General features: G+C 34.7%; 4 protein-coding genes across 5 annotated transcripts; 1 reads left to right on the forward strand and 3 right to left on the reverse strand.

Moving 5' to 3' along the window:
* Positions 1 to 447: 447 nt before the first annotated feature.
* LOC122590808 (protein root UVB sensitive 2, chloroplastic-like) lies at positions 448 to 5,661 on the reverse strand. The gene is made up of 9 exons (XM_043762976.1): positions 5,479 to 5,661; positions 3,382 to 3,470; positions 3,203 to 3,287; positions 3,034 to 3,093; positions 2,861 to 2,954; positions 2,689 to 2,786; positions 2,227 to 2,406; positions 1,881 to 2,003; positions 448 to 1,054 (listed from the first exon to the last, which is right to left on the reverse strand). Exons 1-9 carry the CDS (start codon positions 5,578 to 5,580, stop codon positions 629 to 631), a joined length of 1,257 nt encoding a protein of 418 aa, XP_043618911.1. The 5' UTR covers positions 5,581 to 5,661; the 3' UTR covers positions 448 to 628.
* A 1,303-nt stretch (positions 5,662 to 6,964) lies between these two features.
* On the reverse strand, positions 6,965 to 9,877 carry LOC122590810 (chromatin modification-related protein MEAF6-like). The gene is made up of 6 exons (XM_043762979.1): positions 9,780 to 9,877; positions 9,564 to 9,670; positions 8,530 to 8,630; positions 8,172 to 8,241; positions 7,295 to 7,338; positions 6,965 to 7,201 (listed from the first exon to the last, which is right to left on the reverse strand). The coding sequence occupies exons 1-6, from the start codon at positions 9,790 to 9,792 to the stop codon at positions 7,099 to 7,101; spliced, it is 438 nt and encodes a 145-aa protein (XP_043618914.1). The 5' UTR covers positions 9,793 to 9,877; the 3' UTR covers positions 6,965 to 7,098.
* A 1,135-nt stretch (positions 9,878 to 11,012) lies between these two features.
* LOC122590809 (actin-depolymerizing factor-like) lies at positions 11,013 to 13,005 on the forward strand. Of its 2 annotated transcripts, XM_043762978.1 has the most exons (4): positions 11,013 to 11,226; positions 11,950 to 12,215; positions 12,530 to 12,701; positions 12,827 to 13,005. In XM_043762978.1, exons 1-3 carry the CDS (start codon positions 11,194 to 11,196, stop codon positions 12,678 to 12,680), a joined length of 450 nt encoding a protein of 149 aa, XP_043618913.1. In that variant the 5' UTR covers positions 11,013 to 11,193; the 3' UTR covers positions 12,681 to 12,701; positions 12,827 to 13,005. The 2 variants fall into 2 exon arrangements, with proteins under 2 accessions (XP_043618913.1, XP_043618912.1); XM_043762977.1 differs by having other exon boundaries at positions 12,530 to 13,005.
* Positions 13,006 to 13,339: 334 nt separating this feature from the next.
* LOC122592082 (probable inorganic phosphate transporter 1-7) lies at positions 13,340 to 14,917 on the reverse strand. Its single transcript, XM_043764289.1, has one exon. The coding sequence runs from the start codon at positions 14,915 to 14,917 to the stop codon at positions 13,340 to 13,342; it is 1,578 nt and encodes a 525-aa protein (XP_043620224.1).
* Between the last annotated feature and the right edge of the window lie 4,057 nt (positions 14,918 to 18,974).

The raw sequence follows: 18,974 nt of genomic DNA on the forward strand, positions 1-18,974 counted from the left end.
CCACTGTATCTGCGTATGCAGAAATGCTTGGTAATATTCTTTGAATCTATGTACAGACAAGTAGGATCCACAAACACTTACCTTGCACATGTTTGAGTATATACACAATTGTATTACGATTTTCATTGATTGTCAAAACAGTGTTACGAAAGTCTTACCTTCAGAAACATCATTCGAGGATCTTTTGTGCCTTTTTGTAGATAGTGAGACAATCATTTTGCAAACAGGTGATTAACTTTTTGTTACGGAAACAAACAGAAATCACCATAATTTCCCAAGGAATAAGAAATAAAGCTTATTATGTAAAAAGAAAAGGTCAAGGCACATGAAAAACATGTAATGAAACATTGAAAGATGACTCAATGGCCACTTTTGCCGCATCCAAAATTCCATAAAAGTAGTGGAGTAATAGTATAATCACTAACAATGATGGAAGAACCAAAAGGATAACATCATGTCCATGTTTATTATAGGATTAATTCAAATATATCAATTTCCCAGTTCTCTTTTAATTTATAAACCGAATAATCAAGTAAGTTAAATGGGTCATATAGTAACCTGAAAGAAAAGACTAACAGAATAGGAAGAACATGTTTGGCTTATACTGGAATTAATCAATATGTAAAAACTAGAAACCAAAACGTATACCTTTTCCATCAAGAAAACGGTCAGTATGCCACCCTTTTGCTTGTAATTGCGGAAGCAATGAAGTCATTACCGACTTCATTTTCTTATATGCCTCTTGTAACACATAGGAATCTCGTTCAGAAACAGATTTCACCATTTCTGAAGCATACACTGCAACCAGCCATCCTCTTAGTGCATCTTCACCGCTAGCATTATGCTCCAACACCATGTCTGTCCACCTGTTTCCATAACTCAGCAGAAACTTCTCATTTGGAAAGATTTCTTTGAGCTCCTTAAGTTTTGAGGGCTTAATTGCAGTATGCAAATCTCTACCGACTTTAACATTTCCGGCACCTTTTATCAGCCGTCCAGGAAATAACAGATCTTCTTTGTACCTTAGGTCTACAGGGCCCGATACCTTTCCTGTCTGAATCATACATTTCAGTAACCATATATATTTATAAAATAGCATTCGTATAGAAGTGATAGAACGTATTCCTTGTTATGTGTCATGTCTTCTTGTTTTAAGATGGGACAGACTCACAGACAATTAACCTAGTATCCTCAGACAGTAGCATGACCAAATGGGTGGGTTGGGTAATGGGTTAAAATGGGCCATTCTCGTACAGGTTAGGACAGATCTGGTAGAGTAGGCCTTGCAATATATATTTGTCTCTACGAATTTCATAAACCATTGATGCATTCAATATGGGGAAATCTGCACTAGAAAGTAAAGTAATGTACTGAGGAAAGATAAACTTTGCTTTTGCAGCTTTGCTTATAAAAACCATATGAATTTCAAAATTCAGATACAAAATATTTGAAGCTAACCGGTTTTCAGATCGTATTAAAAATATTGCAACATGGTCAAAGTTACTGACACTTTATTTGACTGGACAATCAGCAAATCAGGACCATATCATCAAACAAACTTAAAAAAATTAATTACTATGGATCAAAGTTTTTGGGAAGTTCAATGATTTTCAATAATAAAAACAAAGTTTGTTACCTAAACTAGATATTCGCCTAAAGTACATTACCTTAATGTGACATTTTCCCCCAAGATATGTACAAAAAGCTACACAATTTATCAAATAATCATATTCTTTTAATAAGTAATTTAGGATGTATACATTTCAACACACTTTTTATGGTTTTTTTTGTTGAATTTTGACCCATTTGATTTGTTCTGCCAATTTGACCCGTTTAATTAAAAAACCTTCACGAGACCATCTTAGCATTCATCTATCAACCTTTAGAAACTCTTCTACGATCATTGCAGTTCTTTGTGGGTTCAAAGTGTTGACGGGAGCAGCCCGCATTTCTTCACATACACCATATATATGTATAACGGAAAGAAGGGGCCCAACAACCATCTGCACAAAAAGATCAGTATTTAAAGCAGCAGAAACAGTAACCTAATACCCAGTTTGTTTACTTCACATGTCAAAGGCAATGTAGTGTATTGTAGTACTGGCTGCCGTTGTTATTGCACGGCTTTGTATGTAAAATTTGTGTGGTGTCCTAATTGAATGCCAGCTCCCTATATCGAAAGTGGCAATGATAAAAGAAAACTTCAAAAAATAAATGTGACCATACCTTCCCTTGCATTGATGAACAAACGGTAGAGACTAATTGAATTCCAGCTCCTATTCCAAGCACATTAAACACAGTAGAGATCGCCTCCCCTTTTGCAAATAAGTCACTAAGATTACCCTCTTTGGCAAAGGAAGAATATATTGGTAATCTTGTCGATCTTGCAGCAACCACAGCCATCCCCTGTTGGATGTAAATTTGATTACCACGGGTCTTAACTTATGCCAACAAGAGCAAAGGGTATAATGAAAAAAGTTGCTAAAAGGAAAACGGGTCGAAAGAAATGCCACCCATGTGTTTACATTGTTCATGACTTTCTAATAACTTTGTAATCATACTTGTTCATAATACATGAACAATAACACAGTTTAACCTCAGCTTCGTTTGACCCGTCTCAACCGACTCAATTTGCTTATTTTGCCACCTATACTGACGAACAAAGAAATAAATTAACCAACTACTTACCTTTGCAAAATTCCCAAGGCCAGCTGTTTGAAGAAACAATGGTGGGCATAACGGAGCCAAAATTTCCAGACCAGTGCCCAAGTCATACAGCACATCAGCTACAAATTAAAAAAATTTCATTGAAGTCGAATATTTTCATAGCTACACAGAAAAAAAAATGAACTGTACAAACCCAAAATTCTCCACCGTTTGGGCTCTGAATCCATCTGTGCACCTAAATCACTACATATTAGCTTTCCCATGTGCTGCATGCCGTCTTTAAGTACCTAAGTGACATCAGCAAACTCAGTATAAGTTTTCTGTAGCATCGGCATCTTTAAATTTTAGTTAATAGCTGTTTCTTACCCAACTAACTACAGTTGCTTGTGCAGGTGTAGGTCTCAAACCTGCAGCATATAACAGTGACTACAAAGGGGTAAATTTACAAATCCCTACAACATCATGTTCCCAAAAATCAAAGGCAATGCAAAGACAGAGTTTAAAAATAGAGAAGTTTTAAGTATCAGAAGAGGACCTGAGTCGACAACACGGATAGTGCCGCACTTGAAAAATGCTGTAATGCACGGAATTGAGTGTATCTAAGGTATCCTTCATTGACACTATAGTAACAAAAGACGATATAAATGGTGACTAAGAGAAACGACGCTTATTAGACGGCAGTTAAGTGATACCAAGCTTCATGAACTAACTAACCTATATGGAAAACCAGAAGGGAAGAACTGATTGATGAAGGATTCAGTCATTTTGTAGATAATAGGTCTTGAATCGTCAATCACCTTCACCTAAAATATTAAAATCCCACAAGATTCAATAGTCAGAAGACACAAGGATTCGTTAATACATCCATACACTAAACATATAAAAAGGTTTATGTTTTGAGCTACGTTCCAGATAAAATGATCAAAAAACACGTCTATGGTGAGTCGTTTGATGAGCAACATTTGATGATTGCAAGAGAATCTTATCAATGTAGACAACAATTTGCGATTTGTATTATATCAAATGTATAGGAACTTTGTCTACAAGACACCTTAAAAAACCGAATGGGCCCATCTAATGTGAAACATAACCAATCAATAGCCAGAAAGGTTTGCTATAGAGAGTATCCTTAATAAAGTTTCTTCTATTTTTATTTTTTTTTTATTTTTTTTGGGGTAGCCAGAAGAAATCTCATCTGAACCAACTTTGCTGATCTTTTAAGTACCAAGAAATTTCCGAACAACCACCTTCAACGTTTACGGATTATAAGGCCACACACTTTCCTTTGAGGTGTGTGTATTCTTTCAGGGACTCATTCTAGTTAATCGAGCCTACAATAACAATATCCAATCCCGTCAAACGCATATGTATAGGTATGCTACTTTTCCTTATTCTTTCAAACGCATTCTAGTTGTCGGGTGTGTACTCAACAGACAGTTTCTAGAGGACTAGGTGTATAGGTTACCTTTGTCGTTTTGTGAGCGTTTTTTGTGAGTAGACTAGGATTAGTTTAGCTTAGCGGCCTAAGGTACTTTGCTCCGTAGGTTGTTTAGAAATAGTTTAATCCCCTTAGTTTTTAGTCAATACATATGTATAGGTATGGTTGTCCTGGCGGTTTACGTTCCCCCTGTTTGAGCTCCTTGCTGAAGACTTTGTTGATTATGCTCCTACATTTCATGTTGTTATTTGCATTCCATTTCGACAAAAGACCCACACGCAAGTTCCATAGTTTTTGGTCCGCTATCCCGATCATGATTTTCCTACCCCCGGAGAGAAGGGCCCTTCCCTTTTGGGCCGGTTGTGGGCGAGGAGGGATTCAAACCCCCGACACCGTGGTTCGTAGCCACGTGCTCTAATCCTTTGAGCTATAGGCCCCACTCCGTCTCCACTGGATCTGTTCCCGGGAGTACCCTCAAAAAAAGGAACCTTTGCTCTCCTCAGCCGTTTCGGGTTAAGATAGTGTCAAAGCGCCTTTATAAGAACGGCGCGTTCCGAGGTGTGAAGTGGGAGAGAAGGGATGTCATAGCTGGGGTTTTGAATAAGACGACCTTTTTCTTTTGCATTTTTTTCATATTGAAAAAGTATGAAGAACGGGAGGTGTGAAGTTTTTATCATCCTGGCATCGAGCTATTTTTCCGAAGGACCTCCCCTACAATATCGTCACTGCAGTAGAGTTTAACCACCAAGTTCGGGATGGATTGGTGTGGTTCCTCTACGTATGGTTGCTAGAGTTTATGTACTGTGCTAGGGTATTGTTAGGTCGGACGTTTGCTACTCTTACCTACTCTTAAGGTAGCCATACCCAGTGGACCCAGCTGACAGGTATATCGTCTTATCATGTTCTCGACAGACAGGTATAAACACTTTACCCTTTTACTGCTTTTAAATCTTCTTGGCCGGAGATCCTTATGGAAGCAGTCTCTCTACCTTTGGGTAGAGTTAAGACTGTCTACAACTCACCTCCCTGGTACCCCCTTAGGGATTGGGTACTGTTGTTCCCGTCAAACGCAGGGTATGGCGAGGTGACATATCCCTAGAAGTAATTTTCCATTAAATTTACTTACATCAACTCCTAGTTTAATTATTAGGCTAATTATGTTCATTCCATTAACACAATATATACAGTCATAACACCTTTCTGTTTCAAAAGAACAGAACTAGTTCATCAATAACTAATAGTACTTAATAATACGATCGAGTAATAATGGTGATAACAATATATACATGAAAACCGTAATTATAATATTTCAATAGCAAGTTGTTATTGAGTAAAAAAAAAAAGAAAGAAGAAGAGTGGGATTAATTACTGACAGAAAATTGACCGTCGGGGCGGAAGTGAAAATGACGAGAAACACTATCCGAGGTTTCAGTCCATGAAACAGACAACGATTTCCCTGCTTCTTTGTTGTCCATTTTTCACCTTTTGTTTTTGGTTTAGTTTTTGATCAGACGAGATGATTGTTCGGAGTTACATATACGAGGCATTCTATAGATCCCCGCCCACCCCCAATACGACGTCATTTTTTTTTCCATTGTCATACTTTTTAAAAATGATGAGTTGGTGGAATGGTTTAAAGTTTTTTGGTGACCGATAGATCTAAGTTTGAATTTATATTCTATCAATTTTGAAATATAGATAGTCTTTCTACCCAGGTTTATGTCTGAGGGGACAGAGAAGATAATGTATGTTAGACCTCTTGTTGTCAAATCGCAACACGAAGTTTCAAGCAAAATTTACCTTTAAAAAAAAAACATAAATACATACATAGTCATATCTAGGGTGCTATTTCCTTTCGAGGTTGTAAGTTTCAAATTTTCGACTCTTTAACCCTCTATAAAATTATGGGGTTGTCTGGTATGCTCTTAACAACAAATGATTATATGCTGCTTCACCTCACATTTAAAAGGGGGTTGAGTTTTTATTTCATCTCATGTAAAAATTTATGTGAGGGCAGGGAGCTGATGTTTGCAGCATATAATATTTTCCCTAAAATTATTCCGCTTAATCCAACATTTCGAGTTAACAAAAGTTTATATATTCGCCATTAAAGCAACATGCACGGTGTTTGTTTGAGGAAGGGTTGGGTTTTGAATGGGTAAATAAATTATACAATATGCACGATGTTGGTCGAAGAAGAAATGGTTATGGATTGATAAGTCATTACTCATTAGTGACCAGTAGAGTAAAGTAAGCAATATGCACAATACTGGTCAAGGAAATACTCTTCCGGTCCAACAATGAATGCTCTCTTTCAAAGTAAAATATGAAGCTTAGAGTTATACCCTTTGATACTCTTTTCACAAAACGAATTCCTAAAAGTCTATGCAAAAAGCAAGAGTAAAGTTGTGAACGCTTTAGTGCCATGATATGACTCCTACAGGTGTGATTTTTTAACCGCGGGCACTTCTCTTGAAACAGAAAGGGTATATATTAAGTGGACATAGCATACGGTTATGATGAATTGTATTATCATAGAACAACCAATAGCTTATGGGTCAGATTATTCCATTAAAGATTGATCGTTAGTTGACCTCAAAATATATCATGTAGGATGACAAGCTACTTGTAGGTTTTGTCCAAATTGGGTACGGGCTCAGTATCTCCCCAACAATGTGAACCACTGGACCACAAAGAAGCGAATGAGTTTTGGCTCAATTTCGGGTAGTGTAGCCCCCAAAGGTCAATACTAGATGGGCTTATAAGCCACTGCCTTGGTTCTTTGTCTAACAGAACACAACATATCCTCGAGCCTAAATCCATAAGATTCACAAATATATGCATATATATACACCAGGAAACAGAAAATTTTGACTAATAATTGCAACTTTAGTTCCCCCGCAATCATATTTGCAACACCAATTTTTCTTTATATCTTTAATCTTTACAGTAGCATAACTAAGTACTAACTCTAAGCCTTGATATAAAATATGTCATATCAAATCTGGATCATCTTCATAGTCGAAGTCAGGTTCACTGTATTGCCTGATTCTTCTCACATCCCTCGGTCCAGGCCTACCCTTCTTCGGTTTCCCCCTAACCAAATAAAAATGTGAACAAAATTCAGTACTGTGTATTGTTTTTCATAGCAGACCAGATTAAATAATTCAAAAAGAAGAAAGTGCTTACGGTCCCATCCCAGATGCAGCTCCCATTGCAGCTTGTTCTTCAGTCTGATAAGCAACAGAAAAGGTTTTTTTAAACAATGTGGCGACTTCTTGATTAAAGTTACAGGAAAAGACGCTTTCCAACCGTCAAGAATGGGCAAATGGATATGTCAGGTGCGTTGTGTAACAAGTCAAAACTAGGTATATTTTCATAAATGGTGGAACTATTTGGATTGAGTCACCAACATTTTCTTGAAAACTTTTCTAATCTCAATGAAGTGAGTGCATTTAGTGGTCAAAAACTAGGAGTGTTTTCCAGAAAAAAAAATTTAGGGGTCCTAGAAACATGATAAAAAAATTTCCAAAAATAGTATACATGAAACAGAAAAACTCAATTTTCTAATTGATAACTACCCTTTGAATTTCGAAACACCCATTTTTGTAATTTTTAAACTATTTTCCATTTCAGAAATGGAAAACTCCTTGCTTTTTCCCCTTGCCGACTAAACCTGTTTTCAAATTTTTCAAGGGTTTTCCAAAGATAAAAAAAACCCTTGCATTTTCTTGAAAATTAGAAAAACTGATCCATAACTAAACATGACCAAAGGTACTAAAATGATTACAGAAACGATTTATCAAAGTAATAAGCCATTTTCTGAATAAAGAAGGTTAAAATGTAGCAAGCATTTGAAAATGCTTAAGAAGAGTTACAAAACCTTTGAATAGCCTAACGCTCTGACTTGTCTCATACCATTTGACCCATTGTTAACAAATTAACTGGTATTCACATAACTGGCCTATATTTCCGCATCTACTTGGACAAAGCAATAAAGGTTCGGGGCCGACATGCAATTATAACTAACAAACAGTACTTAATATATAAGAGATACAAAACATACTGCTGGTGAGGTGACTGAAGATAGTGAAAAGAGCCTATCTTCCGGTTGAAATTTCCTACTTCGCTTGTAGCTGCAATCACGACACACAGCTCAAGTCAAATACTAAACTGCTAACTCCTTTAACGTCCCATAGATATCACAAAATTTGCAACATTCAAATTTTCTGCTATCTTTCCAAGTTAATTACTGATTTGCCACTACCATTATCACAAATAGATGGAATGTCTCGAGAATTGAGATGATTCCAAAACTCCTAAGTTTGTTTTTGTGCAATTTTCATGGGTCAGATGGAGTATCAATATGGTAAAGGATACAGAGCTGCATCATATAAAAGTAAACACGAGATTTTGGGATTTACAGTGATGTGCTCTTAGATGCTGACAGAAACCCTTCATAACCTTTTAATACATTTCCAAGTTGGCTTGAATCCTGTAAATAAGCCGTCTCCATGTCATAAACCTGCAACTAACGTCAACCATTAGGCTGATATGTTATTTTAGTATTAATAAAACTACAACGTTTTGATGGGCAATGGCAGATGATATGACCTTTTGTAAGCATTTAACTGATCATTTCTGTTACGTTATCTTTAAAATAAATAGACAAAAGGAGCTTAATTTGACCTAAAGTTTTAAAATATATAAAGCATAAATACCAGCATAGTCAAATATGTTCCATTAAATCTTGCTTTGAAATAATTATTCGAAGAGTATCACAGAGATACTTCAATAAATTCCATTAAACACTACTCGTACTATGTAAGAAACTTGTCATTGCATAATGATTATGCCCAACATTATTAGAGCTGTAAGTCTGTAACTTGAATTCATGAAGAACTAGACTCCGACAATTCAGCAGTTGTAATCATTTTGGTATAACATTTAACATAGATTCACTCATACACTAGTACTACGATAACTGTCAGCTCTCCTCTCTACAATCCGCCATTTAACACTCCACTCGACCACTCGAGTCTAAATCAGATCCTATGATCAATGGGATTTTCAGGAAGTGGGCCCTAACCACGAAATCCATGAACAACACTCACATTATCATATCCTTCACTAAATCTTGAAAATTTCCCTAATCTTCCAAACGCACATCCAAAGGTGAAATCAAATATATTGACTACTCCTTTAATATCCAAAAAGCTTGAAACTTTTCTTACTTAGAAGACAATTGAAACACACCCAGATGAGAGATAATGAATCTTTTTTCATTGATCCAAAAGTATTGAAACTTTCCATTTTTAGAAAATTAGGGTAAAAACACTTTAATTATATCATTGATCAAAAAGCTATCAAATTTCTAGACACCCAGATAAAAAAAATTCAAAACTTCAGAAGAAATTAGATATTGTAATAATATTTATCAAGAAAACATATAAGGGACCTGTTTTTCAATGGCTCGGAGATCTTCATGATGTTTGGCTCTTTTGGATAGAACAGCTGCGATCATAGATGATGGATTGTTGGAAGTGTTTTGTTGTTGTTGTTGCCCTAAAATAAACATCAAATTCAATTGAATATTTTATTATTATAATTATTTTTTTATAAAAAAACAGATATTTTAAATATGAAAAACAGAACAAAGAGTGTTGCCATATACCTTCAGATTCCATGTGTTATTTTTTACTGTGATGTTTACAGTTTGTGTGAGATATAGTTGATGGGTTTGTAGTGTTGTGGAGAAGCCTTTTTTGGTTGTTCTAGATATTCCCAAAAATCCCTAATTAGGATAAACAAAATGGGATTAAATATGTTACAAATAGTATATGCACTTTTGTTTTACTCAATGTTGTTGTGCGACGACATGTAAATACTCATGCGACATGTAAATTGTTTTTTATACGCATGAACGGTAAATTTAACCTTATAAAAAGGCAATGATAATTGTACCACATAAATTGATTAATCTACTACAACTACGCATTAATTGTTTGTACAATATGTATTGTACATTATGATAGATTAATGAACTTATATAGTACGATTATCACTTCTCTTATAAAAAGATGAATAAGTGGTAAATTTGCTCTATATAAACACCCGAGTGGTAATTTTGCCCCTTTAATCAAACTATTACTCTACATATTTACTTTATTCGTTTTAACTTTTATATAAAAACTAATTTTATTCACACATTCACATATATAAGATAAAAATGTTAAGATTAGAAATAATATCATGACTTACATGACAAAATATATTTTGGGGCTTCAAATACTACAAATTTTAAGATTTTCATAGTTAAATATAATTAAACAAAAATAATAACAACGCTAAATTAGTAACTTATCGAGAGGCTCTCACCACACACCACAATACCAAAAACCAAGTCATACGCTTGAGCCCGTGAGGCGAAACACTATGCAAATACTTACTCAAACACACGTAGTTAGGGACGAGTTAGAAAATACAAGAATTTCATTTTCTTCCTTTTTTTATCAATCGGAAATCAAGACAAATTGTATGCTATGATGAAACGTGACAATGCCCAATCTCATTCCGACCTCAATGTCTTCCAAAATAAAAATCAATTGATTAACATTAGAAAATTCTTTCTGTCATGAGTAATAACAATAGACAATTTATCTTAATCATCAAGCAAAATTCCAATAAACAAAGATGATAATGTTATATAAAGGAAAATGTCAAATGAATCGTTTAGTATTTTAATTAACGTGTATAAAAAAGTTATATTTTGTTATATTAAAGGTCCAACCTTAAAATTTTACGTCAAATATAGAGTATTTAATATAATTTCACAAAAGATTTTAGAGTTCGGTTTAACAAAATCCATATAAATATTGGGGAGGGGGAAAAAGCGGAAACAAGTAGTCGTAGGACCATGCAATCAAAAGCAAGCAAATCGCACCAACTGACCTGACCTGACTCCCAACCCACTTTCATTTTGGTGGTGATTTTTACTGAACCAACCAACCCACTTTCTAAAAACCTTTTGTGCCCGTCATATCTTTGAGTTCAATTTCACTTTCTTGACAAACATCACTCACTAACCAATGTCGTTTCGATTCCGAGGTGGAGTAGCAGGAGTACGTTTTATCTCTTTTCTTTTTTCTTTTATTTATTTATTATTGTTGATGATGCCTTCAAGGTGTTCGATCAAATGTCACCCCGCCAGTTTTTTTCTTCACTTGTCATTTAATTTTTTATAATCATGTTCTTAATCTTTGAAGTGATTACTTATTGCATCACGTTACTGTGTGGTATTATTTTAGTTTTCTGATAATAGCTATGGTTTATTTGCATACAAGAAAACTGAACTATCATTTTATTTAAGTTTAGACCAAGTTACTATTACTAATAAAAAGTCATGGGCACATTTTTTTTTTATAGAGAATTTAGTCCATGTAAACATAATCACTTTCATCTAATGTAGCAATCCATGTAGGCTGGGGTGTGCAAATGTGCAATGGCATCGTCTTTGCCTACATGACACTTAACGTTTTCTATGCCAATAATTGGTATTACTAGTATATGTTACCTTTTTTTTGACAATTTACTTGAATCTTTGGACCGTTATACTTGGTTTATTAACTTTAGCTAATCTTAGTTGTGTTCATTAAAATACATCTTTTTTTAATAAAAAGAACAAAATATATTAGTATTAGAATAAGCAAATGCTACTTTTGGGATGTCTTGGAGTTCCTGCAACAAATATGGTTTGTATGCGAATAATGTCAAAGCACAATGGTGGAAAAGGTCAATCTCTGTTTTTTTATTTTTTGGTAATTATATATGATATGGATTTGCAGGCAAATGCTATCTCAGGGGTTGATGTTGCTGACCACTGCAAAGAAGCGTTCTTGGAACTGCAAAGAAAGAAGGCGCACCGTTATGTGATATTTAAGATTGATGACAATAAAAATGAAGTTGTTGTTGATAAGACAGGGAGTCCTTCTGAGAGTTACGAAGATTTCATATCAGAATTGCCAGAGAATGATTGCAGATATGCTGTCTTTGACTTTGACTTTGTGACTTCTGACAATTGTCAAAAGAGCAAGATTTTCTTCATTGCTTGGTTAGTTTTCTGCCATCTCATTAAAACTTTACATAAGCTTTTTGGTTGCTAATTGTGAGGTTGTTGAGTTTCACACACAAGGTTTTTTAAATTTTGTTTAGAAGAGACAAAATGTACGGATTATGTAATGGGTTGGATTGGGTTCAGGTCAGAAGGATTAACTTTTATAAGCTGCTGAAACCATACTATTGTCATGTCAACTACTATCGTTTATAAGTTCTGTTTAGATTTATTGGTTGCTTTTTCTAAAATTGAATGGAATGTTATTGTATGAATTGAAGGTTAGTTATTATTTTAATCCGTGTGTTCTGTAGGTCGCCAGAATCCTCCCAGATCCGTGCCAAAATGTTGTATGCAACTTCTAAAAGCAAACTAAGACGGGATTTAGATGGTGTTCACTATGAAATTCAAGCTACTGATCCTGAAGAGATGGAGCTAGGAGCGCTCAGAGAACGTGTTAACTGATTCTGTGTATGCACTGTTAAGGTAGTATTTACTGATCCATTCATATAAGAATTTTTTCATGTAGTGTGTGACCTATTTAGCATATACATGCATGCTTGCCTTTTGTTTCTACTAGTGATACCAATTCCAACCTATTTTGCATATAGATGGTCGATGTCAGCTTATGTCTTCTAATGAGTCAATAAAACATCAGCTTATAGGGAACGGATCAAAACCGACCACAGGTTGCTCAATATGTATTTGGAATGGATAAAACCTCTTTCATTGTTTTATAAACTATAAGGTTATTATTGAGATAACATAATTCTATTACTAATATTAGGCATATAAACTGTGTTTATAAAGTTTGAAACTTTAAGCCAAAAGGTGTTTCAGGCCCACCCAACCAGTTGTATCTGATCAACCCGCATCAAAAAAGTATATTTTTGACATGAAAATGTTATGCCCTGTTACCCAATCCGTACAGTTTGATAACTCTAATTTCTATTTGTCTAATGAACAGTGTAAAAATGTGTCATTTGGCCACAAGAATAACGTATTGAAAAGCTCAGACGAATAAATAGGTTCATTAAGTTAAAATCGAAGCAAGCTTGTTATTTTAAACCTTCAAATCATGCTCATAGTGATGAACTAATGGTACCCGATACATATAACTCAAGCTAAGGCTGTGAATCAGTGGTTTCTTTCCCAGTTTCCCCTGACATTTCCTCGAGCGACTTCCCTTTTGATTCAGGCACTAACAAAGTACACAAAGTTCCCAAAAGGTTAACTACGCCTAATACAATCAATGCATTTTTCACTCCGATACCTGCTGGATAACCTGCATCTGTCTTGGTTGGATCTTGGTTTTGAGCCAAATATAAGAACCCGAAAGCACCCACCATTGCTCCTAGTTTTCCTGATGCTGCTGAGATACCATGGCAAGTTGACCTCACCCTAGCTGGGAAGATCTCTGCAGGGACCACGAAGGTGGTGGTGTTGGGGCCGAAATTGGCAAAGAAGAAAGTGAACGAGTACATAACCACAAATTTGATATTGTTTTCTGGTCGAGTCCAGTGGTTGTAAGGGAATGCTAAGGCGAACATAAAGATTGTCATCATTGAGAAACCAAGTAGCTGGATCGTGAATCGTCCTATTTTATCGATCAAGAAGACAGTGAACCAGTAGCCCGGAACAGTGCTGCAAAGAGCAATAAGTGTTTGTGCCCTTGCGATTCTGTAAACTTCTTCAATAGCGTTCATTGTTTTCGCTGGTGGAATCCAACCAATGGCTGTGAATATGTCTTTTTGGAACAGATTTTGACTGTAGAATGCGATGTCGAGCAGGAACCATGTAGTGGTGGTTCCAAGCAAATGTAACCCGTGTCGTTTGAGGAACTCCTTACTAAAGAGACCGAAGCTTTCTTTTGTATTCACATCTACCTTTTGTTGCTCGGACTCGATCTCCATATGCAAGACTTTTGACATATCTGAAGCCGCCTTGGTAGCGTTTTTGGCCACTAAGGCAGTGTAACGAGGAGATTCAGGCATCTTAGATCTTGAGTAAAATGTTAGGAGAGCCGGGAGAGCTCCGGCCATAAGAATAATCCTCCAAACATAATCGGCTTCAGGAACTGTTGACCTTACGGGATCAACCTCGTATGGTGGAGCTTTGAACTGGTAATTAAACACTGACGAGATAATAATTGCAAACACCCCTCCTCCTAAAATTCCAAATCCTTGCATAGCAAAAACCGCAGCAATGAAACCACCACGAGTTTTCTTGTTTGAATACTCGGACATTATGGTGGCAGAGAGCGGATAATCTCCTCCAATCCCAAACCCAAGCCAGAACCGGAAAAAGCAAAGTGTAGTCATCACAGCCTTTGGTGTGCTCCCTAAAGACAAACCGGAAGCAATAGAGCAAAGACACATAAGCATAAGTGTGATGCCATACACCTTCTTCCTTCCAAGTTTATCACCAAGCCACCCGAAAAACAACTGACCCGAGAGGGTCCCAACTAGCGCCACCCCATTCACCATAGCCGATACATTAGGCGGTAAACTTCCAGGCTTGGGTGAGCCCGTTTTGGTGTAGTAAACGCGGCCAAGCATTTTTGTTACAAGAGATATACAAAAGAGATCGTAAGCATCTGTGAAAAAACCCATCCCTGCTATCACTATTGCGGTGAAGTGATACCATTGGGTTTTTGCACCATCGAGCGCATTAAGAACTTTCAAATTCCCTGCAGTTGCCATTGCAGTAGTTTTTGTTAAGCCGATTACTCCCTATAGAAAATCTCCAACAGAAAATCTGCAAGCACATACACAGGAGAACTCATCAGTTTAATTAGTGAACCATTAATCCTCTCTAATGTATGCTAAATGTATATAAAGATCATATGTACTACACAATATTATCAGCCACACACGATATAATTATTACTATATGTAATAAACCAATGTATAAATGTATAAAAAGAATTCTAAAACATAAAATGTTTGTAGACATGATCTCTTATTCGTTAAATTCGGACCGTTCTGTACAAGTATATATATTAAAATAAAAATCGAGCACAAAACAAATTAATCATCATATATTGAGTTTCATCTTTGAATCAAGTAAACATTTAAATCATCATCTTTGATATAACCAAAATTTAAAAAAGTACTCTAAGCTTTCATGCAGTAAACACAACAAATGTGTGTTTGTGATATATCATATATGCATGCATGCATGCCAAAAACTATATAATAAAACAAGTAATAAAAACAAAGAAACAAAATTGTGTAACGAAAGCGACGAATTGATAATCAAGATAATCATTATATTGAAACAAACCTTAATGCTATCTTTGTCTTGTTGAAGATCGATATGATGATATGATGATGATGATGATACGAGGATCGTTAAGTTGATACGAGATTTTTGGGGGGTTTAAGATTTAGATTATATACAACAAAATGTGTAAGTATCTCAAGTGGTATATTCGTTGGTATTTTGGCATCTTCTTTCACCTCTTATTTTAAACTCCACCTTCTAGGGTGGGTCAAATTTAAATTAATACTTTTTTCATTTATTTATTCCCTTTTGCGTAGTTAATAAATTGAGAACAATATTTTCAATTGAAATTTTTATTTAGTTATTACTAGGAATGTGAATGTAGGAAATGAAAATATATATATATATATATAAAAGTGTTAGCATTAAATAGTTGTATATGTATCATAAAATTTAGGAATGAACTTTTGATATAAAAAGTTCAAATTTTTTATACACGTTAAATGCAGCCATAATGGTTGCGTTTAACATTTTCCTTTTTTTATCGACATCATCAATAAATACGAAAAATTGGGTTCAAACTGTTCTGTACGTAATTTTAACTTCCATTTTGTTTAGAGGTGGCATTTATAATACATGGGTAAGCTATAGGTATTTTGCTATAAAGAGTGCTTTTCGTGTGTAATTTTAGGTTAAATTAGTCAGGTTTGGATTGGTAAATTAGTCATTTTAGGTAAGCTATAGGTAATTTGCTATAAAGAGTAATTTTTATGTTATGTATGGTAAGTGTTATGAATCTTATTCTTTTCTAAAAAAAACAAGAAATTTGCTACAATGTTAATATGTTACTATGATTTAATTATTATTAAAGTATACTACTAATTTAGAATGTGATAACTGATAAGCATGTTAATTAGCTAATTTGTCATTTGTGCGATTTTCAAGTTTCAAATTTCGAATCGGACAAGTCAAATAAGTCAATGAGATTAATTTGGAATAAGTTTTTCATTTTGCCATTTTAGCCCTTTTTCAATTGGAATTAAAAATGAGCCCGCTTTCTTATAAAAACCTAATATTACTAGGCTCTAACTTTGTGTTGAAAGAAGTTGTGAGCTTTAATCGTTAACCATATATTGTTATGTGTTTCCATAAATCATTATACTAAAACACAAATTATGGATATGCGTTAATAGACGAACAACATAAGAGAATCACTCTACTTTGTGATGATCTAAAAACATAATTGAATAATTGATGAAATTATGAATGTTTTAACTAAAACAACTAGCACGTTACCTGCACAATGCGATGGTGTTTATAGTGGCGACAGTGTGATGGTGGGGGACGAATGTGTGGTAGAGGCGGCATCTAGTAGTGTAGATATTTGATGTAAAAGTAATTGATGTAAATGGTTAATAAAGGTATTTTAAAAGATTAAAGACTGATAGTGTAATTTAATCATTAAGGTTATTTTAGACATTTTCTCCCATGTAACTTTTAACATGGGAGTTATTCTTTTTATAAAATAATATAACTAAGTATGATAAATTGCCCACTCTATTGACATTAATAATTTAACTAAATCTTTTTACAATAGTTTATAAGTTAGAAAAGTTATTAATGTTATTAGATTAGTAATGATAGCAATCATTCATTTTTATGATTTTTTTTTACGTAACTTTATCTAAGACTCGTAAGGAACTGTATCAAAAACATTATGGAGTGAAAACGTTGGCGCCATCTCTGCAGGTAGAGGTGTTTCTCTTGTCCTAGTTCTTTCCGATCTGAGTAAGTTTTTTCCATACCTTTTTTAGGTTTCAGTTTTTGTAGCTAATTAAAAGAGTTATCGACATAAATCGTCCTTATGGTTTACTAAAAAAATCACGTTTCATCCATGTAGTTCAATAACCTCATTGACAGTCCTTTATAGGAAGATAAGGTTCATGCTTCGTCCTTTAAGTTCACGATCGTTATCTCTCCTCTGTTAACACCCTCACGTGCCTCCCACGAGAGGGTATTTCAGTACTTTCCAAGCCATAAAGGACTAAACTTGATCTTTTTATGTATTTATGTTTATCGTCATCATCTTTATCCATAAACCCGTTTCCCATTTCCTGTGTCTACAATTTACATATATACATAGAAGATAAATTACACCCCAAAACCCCATTTTCTTATATCTATGTTTACATTTATATCAATGTTCAAACATCATCATTTCCCTCTATATAAAAAATAAGAACAAGATCTGCTAGACTATTGTATGTATGTATATACATACAAATAGATTCCTAAAAATTTGTAGATATAAATGATTTTGAATTTATAGATATGGATATATAGATCGACAACATAATAGGATTTGTGAGATATATGAGTGTATATAATCTTTATTCAGTGGAAGAATTAACATATATGATTTTGAATATGTAGATATAGATATCTGAATGTATATATGTATAAATGTAGACATACACATACAAAAGATATAGATCTGATATATACAGTAGATATAAATAGATAGATTTAAAGAATGAGAAAAGAATCAATCCTTTATGGCTTGAAAAGTACTGAAATACCCTCTCGTGGGAGGCACGTGAGGGTGTTAACGGAAGAAAGATAACGATCGTTAACTTAAAGGACGAAAGATGAACCTTATTTTCCTATAAAGGACTGTCAATGAGGTTATTGAACCACAAGGATGAAACGTGATTTTTTTTAGTAAACCACAGGAACGATTTATGTCGATAACTCTAATTAAAAACACTAGGAGAAATTTAGGATATAGCTTTGCTTAGTTCTTAATTTGTGATAGGATGTCTGACTATTAGTGCCTTTGCTAGTGATTATTTTCGATGTAAATTTGTCGTTATATAAAAAGAGTGCTACTATAGATACATCGTCAACTGTTCATAAAAATACATTTGAAACGCCCTGTTTTATATAAAACGCAGCGTTTATCGCCCCGTTTTATATGAAATGCCGCGTTTGGTCGGTGTGTAGATAGTAAAGCTATTAGGAGAATTAAACGTGGTCTTACACACATGTCAGTCATTCATTCATTTTTGGTACCGTTTTACATAAAACGCTACGTATTAGGCTAAACGGTACCTAAAACGGGGGAATGACTGACATGTGTGTCAGACCACGTTTATCGTCCCGTTTTATATAAAACACGACGATAAATGCAGCGTTTTAGATAAAACGGGACGTTTCAGATGTGTTTTTGGGAATAGTTGATGTGTGTAGATGCTTCCTATAAAAAAAGTTGTAACTAACTTTGCATTTGATTAGAGAATGTTTAAATAGTGTCTCATTGTAATCATAGATTCCTAGGTACACAAGAAACGGCTTAAAATGCACTGATCAATTATGTTAAACCTTTACAATTTGACTTGGTGATTGCCTACTACAAATGCTAACATAAATTGTGGGAATCTGAAATTTGAAAGCGAATATTTGGTACAAGTAGATGGAATTTTAACTTCAGCAACTTAATTTTACTTCTTACGAAAAGGGTACCGCGCAATACGG

The sequence above is a fragment of the Erigeron canadensis genome, chromosome 3, assembly GCF_010389155.1.
Source record: "Erigeron canadensis isolate Cc75 chromosome 3, C_canadensis_v1, whole genome shotgun sequence".
Taxonomy (NCBI): Eukaryota; Viridiplantae; Streptophyta; class Magnoliopsida; order Asterales; family Asteraceae; genus Erigeron; species Erigeron canadensis.